This window comes from Calliphora vicina, chromosome 4, assembly GCF_958450345.1.
Source record: "Calliphora vicina chromosome 4, idCalVici1.1, whole genome shotgun sequence".
NCBI lineage: Eukaryota > Metazoa > Arthropoda > Insecta > Diptera > Calliphoridae > Calliphora > Calliphora vicina.
Genome location: NC_088783.1, coordinates 40,790,328 through 40,799,325, shown reverse-complemented (window position 1 = coordinate 40,799,325; position 8,998 = coordinate 40,790,328). Strand labels below are relative to the sequence as shown.

The 8,998-nt window shown below is 33.0% G+C and overlaps 2 protein-coding genes across 2 annotated transcripts; both read right to left on the bottom strand.

The window, feature by feature from the left end:
• Positions 1–35: 35 nt before the first annotated feature.
• Positions 36–2,539, bottom strand: LOC135959035 (uncharacterized). The gene is made up of 3 exons (XM_065510028.1): positions 1,949–2,539; positions 737–1,841; positions 36–636 (listed from the first exon to the last, which is right to left on the bottom strand). Exons 1-3 carry the CDS (start codon positions 2,405–2,407, stop codon positions 242–244), a joined length of 1,959 nt encoding a protein of 652 aa, XP_065366100.1. The 5' UTR covers positions 2,408–2,539; the 3' UTR covers positions 36–241.
• A 3,204-nt stretch (positions 2,540–5,743) lies between these two features.
• On the bottom strand, positions 5,744–8,174 carry LOC135959034 (uncharacterized). Its single transcript, XM_065510027.1, has 3 exons — positions 7,610–8,174; positions 6,444–7,545; positions 5,744–6,373 (listed from the first exon to the last, which is right to left on the bottom strand). The coding sequence occupies exons 1-3, from the start codon at positions 8,069–8,071 to the stop codon at positions 5,979–5,981; spliced, it is 1,959 nt and encodes a 652-aa protein (XP_065366099.1). The 5' UTR covers positions 8,072–8,174; the 3' UTR covers positions 5,744–5,978.
• Between the last annotated feature and the right edge of the window lie 824 nt (positions 8,175–8,998).

Genomic DNA, 8,998 nt, shown 5'->3' with positions numbered 1-8,998 from the left:
TTATAATAAAACCCCCAGAAAAGTAAAACACCAAATTACATTAAAGTAAAATATTTATTTCTGAGAATCCCAATTAATACTTTATAAAATAAAACTTAAAATACAATTTGTATTTTTTTCATTACAAAAAAATTGTAAAATAAAGAAAAATACTTTTTTTTCCAACAAATTGTGCTTATATTGCCATAAAGTCTTCTTTACTCCTAAAATCATATTTCGCATACATACTTTCAACTCCTTCTTACTCCAGTATTTGTCTACTATTGTCGTGGGGGGTTGAAAAGACGATGGCGCGTATTAGACCATCGCGTACTGATTCACCAGGATCGCCAACATTAAAGCGAAATTTAACACGATTGCAAATGACATCCGGCACAGAGGTATACATGGGATACCAACCAATTTTATTGAAGACTACAAAAACTTTGTAGATTTGATTGCGATAGATATAAACGGGACGATCGAATGAGATTTCTAGCAAAGAGTCATAGCGAACGCGAGAAGTACAGTGAGTGTAGCTAAGACGCGATCCTTGAACATCTTGTATGTGGGCGTATAAAATCTCAGTGTAACGCTCGGTAAAACCAGCAGAATTCATAAGTTCACCACAAAGTACTTGAGTGGGTACTTGGACACCTGAAAATGTAAACAAAAACAGCGATTATTTTATAGGTCCAAAGCCAAATTTTCAAAAATATCTGATTTTTTTCATCAATAATAATAAATTTAAGCTTACCGGTTATCCAAATATTAGTGTCCACTTGAAAAGTCAAACCACAATCTGTAACACTTGTATTGCGATAATCAAACTGAGGATTAACAGTGCGAACACAATACGAACGTCGCGAATCATGAGTGGCACCATCTCCGGAATCTGCCATACCCGTAACTAATGACACTGTAGCATTCTCTCGTGTTTTGTGAGCATTATTAACTAATGAATTGCGATTTGAGCTTAGAATTTGTGGTTGCACATGAACCATCGGAGCATCCAGGGTAGGAAAATTATTTGCATTTACAACGCCACTACTACCGCCAAAAAAGTTGTTAGTCGGATGTGTGTGGAGGAATGTAGATAAATCACGCTGATTACTACGCTGTTCATAAAAGTTGCGACTGCAACGAGAACTGCAAAATCCTTCAGGCATTGGACAGTCGTTAATGGAAGGACTAGAGATTTTGATAAGTATAGCCAAAGCTTCATGTTGTTGCAACAGTCTAGAACGGGCTGGACCTTCAGCAAATTGTTGTGGAGTCATGGTGAGAAAACGTATTTTTCTGACGGCTTTTTTCAACATTTCCTCGTCTACAACTAAACGTTGGGCATCCATGAAATAATTGAGATTGGCGGCCACAGCAGCAGCGGCAGATGATGTAGGTTGCTCATATGCAACCGATGAAGGTGCTGCTAATGCTGCTACTTCTTCATTTTCCGAACCATCAGTCACAGAGGCATCACTATCCACCACAACAACCACATCGGGAGATGGTGCATTATGATGATACGATACATTATCCGCATTACCATCAATGTAATGTTCATCATGACCCTGCATCATTGCATTTACATCGGGTTCCATTTTAATTTCTTCAACATTTAATAAACCGCCATCACTAGGGGCCACCACCAAAGCACTCGGTTCACTATGTTGTGCAGCATGTTGTAGGGATTCCTCTCTACACATTACACGTTCATTGGCGAAACGCAAAAGAGCATTAAATAAATCCAATTCAGTGTCAACATTCAATTTGTCTTGATCCAAAATAGCCATTAATGTGGACATTTCAATATCCATGAAACTGGGATCAGCTAAAACTTCTCGAGTATGACCAGCAATTAACTAAAAAAAATATAAAAATACAAGCAATTAATTAATAACAATATTTTTAAAATATAGAACCTAAATTGTCCAGTGTTATTGTTTGGACAAAATATCTATAAACTTACCTCCATACTTCTTTGCATTAAACGAGACTCATCGAAAAGTTTTGCAAACTCAAATGCCCGACAAGCATTCCTCGGACTCAAGTCGGACCACAAGAAATGTGTACACTGCTCCACCACATGTGGCAACTTATACTTCTTAGCCACATAGCACAACTCACAGGCCTTATCAAAAGAACTGATATTTATGCGGTCCGAGTAAATGTACTCCAACATGGCTTGGAATGCATCTGGCTGAACGTCTGGTATAACAATCGGATCATCTTTGGCTGCGAGCGGACCAAAAAACATTGTCTCAAATACGGGTGAGGCCATGGCCAAGATTATTTTATGGCCTGCAATAATTCTTTGATTGGGCGGTGCACCGCCAACCAAGAAACGACAATCGGCCCATTTCTCTGTCTGCAGCAAATTCAAACCGCGGTCTTTTATTTCATGAAATTCATTTTGCCAATATTCCATTGTTAAATTTAATTATTTTTCACTCCACTTTATACGTATTAAATATTATATTATTATTTTCAATTTTCCTTAAAAATTTTCACAAAAATAGAAAATTTTTCTTTATTGTTTACTATGTGTGTATATAAATAAATGAACGCGAAAGCACAAAGAGGAATTGATGAAAAACAATTACATAAAGTTGCCACACGCAGAATGCTATATAAGGCAGCTAAAGGAATGCCAGATTGTTTTAAATTAATTTAAAAACATTACTTTATATGGCATCACAATAACCCTAAACGAGTCGTATTACGTGAAATCGAGTTTTTCACTTTAAATTTTAACAGTAGATCGATGGACACATTAAAGAGGGTATACTCAGTAGAACAGATGTTTATATTTTATTTATGGACTTTGAAAGACAGAATAACACTGTACCTGTTAAATGTCAAAGTTAACAAAAACAAGTTTTTGTGAAATGTTGTTTTAAAGCCAATATTGGTTCATACCGATTCGAAAAAAAGTTGACAAAGGTGGAATTTTATTATATATTAAATTTTGTATATTTCCTTCATATCAAATATTGAAATCAAAACATTGTATTTTTAAAATTATAATTTATAGAATATTGGTAACGGTATTATGAAAAAAGACTGTATATCTGTTTTTAAATTAAAGGCATCTCAGAATTATACATACCCAATCAAAAATATAGCATTTGTTGCACTTAAATTGATCCAATTTAAATTATAAGTAACCAGAAATATTTAATTTATCAAAGATATGGAAGGAGTCGCAAACAAAATTGGAACTAATTTTTACATATATTTCCATGTTTTAATCGGCTAAGCAGTGAAATATTTGTACGCTAGTAAAGCCGACCTCAGTAAATTAAATATATGTAATAAGTTTCAACTTTTTTTAATTCCCAATCCTGTAATTTTCTGAGCTGAATAGTTGGTAACCTTGAATTACATAGAGTTGCCATTCGTTTATACGTAGTGGCTAAAGGACCTACAAAACTTCAAAATAATAAATAGTGTTCACACTAACACATATGAGTCATTTTGTGCTAAAATTTTGCAGGTTTTTCCACACAGCTTTATACTAGAGCCACAGATGTTTATGTCAAAAATGCTATTTACCTGTTAATTGTCCAAACAAATCCTTACCTGCGTAGGTAATAAAACTAATAAAAGGTTTAAGATTTATCATTTAAAAAAGCAATGAAATACTAATTTTTGTATTTAAATAGAACTTAAAGATAATTAGTATTTAAATACCAAGTCAAAAATTGGCTCTAATACATCCTTGAATTGTTTTGTACATAAACCAAAAGGTTCAGTCAACAAAATTGTTGGAATTACAGTTTCAAAAAAAGAAAATGCCTGTTGCTTTTGAAACTTTTTTGTAGTTGTAGTACAACTGGCATAATCTCGTTGTATCAGTAATAAATTAAATGAAACCTATATTTTCAATTTGATATCAAAGCAAAATGCTTGTTGGTATAATGCAGTATTGCCAGCGCATTTTTAAGCACCAACCCTTTCTTAAAAAATTTTTTAAAAAGAACCTGAAAATGAACACTGCAAAAATCTCTATAAATAACATAGTTTTTAAGTTTTCAGTTTACTTAAACTAAAGCTTGAAATAATGTATATTTTAACCATTTTAATTTTATCGTCATCGCATTCATCCCCCGAATAATCAAATAACAGTCTCTGTTGTTACGAGTTTTTTTAAATTCCATATTAGTTTAAAAAATTAAAGATTACTGCTATTTTTATAAAATTTAAGAGTTTTTAAATGAAAGTTTCATTAACAAACGAATTTGTTACAAATTTGGTTTTTATAAATCACAAAATTTTTTTTATTTTTTCATATGTTTTTTATATCAAAATTTAAAATGTTCAAAGAAATTCGTTTGAAAATTATTAAATTCTTTTAATAAAGACACAACTAAATTTCTTTGGTTGCTATGACGAATTGAATGAACTAAAAGTTTAATAAAAACATGGGGTAAATTAAATAAGGCTTAATAAAATAAGGCTCTTAAATATTGATACATTTTTTAGTATATTTTTATTGACAATTTTTCATCTATAAAAACATCTATTATGATCTTAAAAAGATACCTACATTTTGAGGAATTTTAAAAAATATGTGAGATGTCTTTAATATAAAAAGCATCTTGATTCCATTAAACTAATATTGCAAAGATATACTCCTAAATAATAGTTAACAATTCAAAGAATAATTAGGTTACTCAACATTAAATCTTACTGGTCACAAACCTAAAAAAGTAACAAATTAGATGAGAATCATGCAACAAATTGGAAAGAAGTAGACACAATATTAAGTCAAAAGTCCAAGGAAAAATAGAAATATCAAGGCCATGAATATATCTCTCAGAATCTCTAAACAAAATAGCTTGTCTTTAATGTAGAATAAACCGAAAGACAATTCCCCGATAGCATTATATCACCAGCAAATGAAAACAAAGTATAAGGCTAAGTATACTAGAATAACCACCATCAACATCTATAAATTGAAACCGATCAGTTAAGTACGCAAATATTTCTCTAAACGTTGTAATCAACAAATCAAAAAATCTCTTAACTTTGTTATCATGATCCAATAATTTACTGAATTTAAAGTCTCCTCATCCTCATTCAAACTGAGTCTTATTTCATCAGTCATGAAGCAACAGAACATACAATTTCTTCATTTGTAATTGATAGTAACTCATAATATGATCCACTGTTTTAGATAAAGAAGGAATAACAGAAATTTATCTTAAATCTACAATTTCCGGATTTAGGTCTTATATGACGAAGGAAAACCAGAGTTAGTCGATATTGTATTAACATGATGTGTATAACCCGGGAGATGTAAGGATAAAGGAAAAAATAAAAAGTGGAATTGTTTCGTTTTGTGATGGACCTCATAAAATACTTAAAAAAACGAATAGTAATCAAATCCACACCATTTATGAATTTTCCCCTATTATGACAACTCTGTTATATGGTAGTGTTGCCACAGTTTTGCATTAAACAAATATATATCACCCTGTTGTTGAAATGATTTCCGGTGTAATTTCACCGGAAATTTAAATTTACTCGATTTTATTAAAAATAATGGGTAACAGTTCTATCATAGGTATATGACTCGAAAACGAATACCCCAAGCGACAAAAAACATTAACCATCATATTTCCTAATCCCGGTACACTAATTTCAGATTTTCAAGTCTACATTGTTTTTAATTTGGAGTTATTCGCATCATATCCTTTATATTTGTTCAGCGTTAATGCCCATACACTCGGATAAAGAAATAATTAAAAAAATAATAATGGACATTTTAAAACAAAACATTTATTTCTGAGAATTCCAATTACATAATACTTTTTTTTATAAAATAAAACCTAAAACATAACATGCATTATTTCCTTTAAGCATAGCTAAATTAAGCAAAAATAAGTTGTACATACATATGTATTTATTTTTTTTAAACAAATTGTGCTTATATTGCCATATAGTCTTCTTTATATCTAAAATCGTGCTTCGATTTTCAATCCGTTAACAAATTCTTACTCAATTACATGTCTGCTATTGTCTTGTGGTGTTGAAAAGACAATGGCGCGTATTAGACCATCACGTACTGACTCACTGGGATCGCCAACATTAAAACGAAATTTAACTCGATTGCAGATGACATCCGGCACAGAGGTGTACATGGGATACCAACCGATTTTGTTAAAGACTACAAACACCTTATAAATTTGATTACGATAAATGTAAACCGGTCGATCGAATGAGATTTCTAGCAAAGAGTCATAGCGAACGCGAGATGTGCAATGGGTGTAGCTAAGACGTGAACCTTGGATGTCTTGTATGTGGGCGTACAAAATTTCGGTATAACGTTCGGAAAAACCAGCAGAGTTCATGAGTTCACCACAAAGCACTTGAGTGGGCACTTGGACACCTACATATATAAGAAATTTAAAGATTTTTTAGTAATTTAAAAAAATGATTCATGTTAACTAATGTGTTACCTGTTATCCAAATATTTGTATCAACTTGAAATGTTAAACCACAATCGGTTACACTAGTATTACGATAGTCAAATTGAGGATTTACTGTGCGTACACAATAAGAACGTCGAGTATCATTTGTAGCAACATCTGAATCCCCACCACCTGATACCAAAGACACAGCGGCATTGTCCCGAGTTTTGTGGGCATTATTATTGGTTGGTAAATTACAAGTTCGATTTGAGCTCAAAACTTGTGGCTGAACATGATCCACCGAAGCATCCATGGGAGCATAATTACATACGTTTCCACTGCCCTGTAGGAAATTATTGGGTGTGTGAATATGATGGAAGCCGGGTAAATCACGCTGACTACTGCGCTGCTCATAATAGTTGCGACTGCAACGAGAACTACAAAATCCCTCAGGCATTGGGCAGTCATTAATGGATGGACTAGAAATCTTTATAAGTATAGCCAAAGCTTCGTGTTGTTGCAATAGTTTAGAGCGTGCTGGACCTTCAGCAAATTGTTGTGGTGACATGGTAAGAAAACGAATTTTCTTGACTGCCCTTTTCAACATATCTTCGTCTATTATTGAATGTTGAGTATCCATAAAATAATTGAGATTAGATGCATTTGCTGCTGCTGCAGCAGCTGCAGCGGCAGAGGTGGTCGGTTGTTCGTACGAAACGGAATGTGGTCGTGCCGTTGTTGGTACTACTGCTTCGTTTTCGGAAGCATCAGTGACAGATGTATCACTATCCACAACAACAACATCAGGAGAGGGCACACTGTGGTGGAAACTTTCATCATTATAATCCTCATCATGACCCTGCATCATGGCATTAACATCAGGCTCCATTTTAATTTCTTCGACTTGCAACAAACCTCCCCCACCATTAGCAGACACCGTTGGACTTTGGTCGACGTTTTGACCACTGCTCTGTATGGATTCTTCTCTAAACATGCCACGTTCACTGGCAAAACGTAATAAGGCATTAAATAAATCCAATTCAGAGTCAATATTTAACTTGTCCTGATCCAAAATAGCCATTAATGTGGACATTTCAATATCCATGAAACTGGGATCTGCCAAAACTTCTCTAGTATGGCCAGCTATTAACTAATTCAATTGTAAACATATAATTTAAGGATATTGCTTGTAAACTTGACCTATTTCCACTCACCTCCATACTGCTTTGCATCAAGCGTGGCTCGTCAAAAAGTTTGGCAAATTCGTAAGCTCGGCATGCGTTCTTTGGACTCAAGTCAGACCACAAAAATCGGGTACATTGCTCCACCACATGCGGCAACATGTATTTCTTAGCCACATAGCACAACTCACAGGCCTTGTCGAATGAACTGATATTAATGCGGTCCGAGTAAATGTATTCCAACATGGCTTGAAAGGCATCTGGCTGAACGTCTGGTATAACAATCGGATCATCTTTATCGGCCAACTGACCATAAAACATTCGCTCAAATACAGGCGAAGCCATTGTCAAGATTAGTTTATGACCTGCAATAATTTTTTGATTTGGTGGTGCACCTCCAACCAGGAAACGACAGTCTGCCCATTTTTCTGTCTGCAATAAATGCAGACCACGATCTTTTATTTCATAAAATTCATGTTGCCAATCCAATTCCATTATTAATAAATTATTTTTTAACACACTTTTTAGCACTGAAATCTATTATTACTTAAAATTTTCTTCAGATTTATACGGAAAATTTTCTTTTTTTGTGTGTTGTTTATGCTGTGTTGTTAACACAAAACAAAATGCGTAGAAAAATGCGAAATCACAAAAAGGAATTGAAGAAAAACAATGCAATGCAGTGATGCCACAAAGCAAAAAGTATATAATAATGCCAGATGGTGAAGTTAATTATTAAAAGCATCAAATGGACAAATTTCAATCTGAAATTATCGTTCAAACAAAACTGTAGGGAATGAAACATTTGCCTGGTAAGTTTTTGTCACGATAAACTTCAAAATGGTTGTCAATTTTATTTATTAGTATTATTGCTTAGTTGTGACTTCTTTCTTTAGTTTATGTCCCCTTTTTTGTATATGACTCTTGAAGGGAATAATAATGGACTTTACAGTCTCCGAGTGGAAGTGAATACCCCGGAACAAATCAAGATCCCAGTAAAAATTTTTATTTTTATAATTTTATGTTACGTTTATGGACGGCTTCGCTAAAATTACTTTTTCTGTATATCAAAATTTTCTGAAGTACTGTCATATAAATTTTTGGTTTATAATGTTAATAAACAGTAGCATTATATATCATATTAAAGGTATTTTGAAACACTATTCAATGATACCCATTATGATCAGATTATTTTCCAAATATATGAGAAATTTAATATTGTATGCTTAACACCAACAAATTAGTAATGCAAGCTGTTTCGATTTATTTATGATGTATGATAAACGTTTAATTGTAATAAAAAGAGTCCGAATTATAAAAATGTAACGTTTTTTTAAAGTAAAAAATTTAACAGTCTATATTATCTTTACAACACTAAAATATTGATACTAGCAAAGACAATAACCAATTCAATACTAAGTT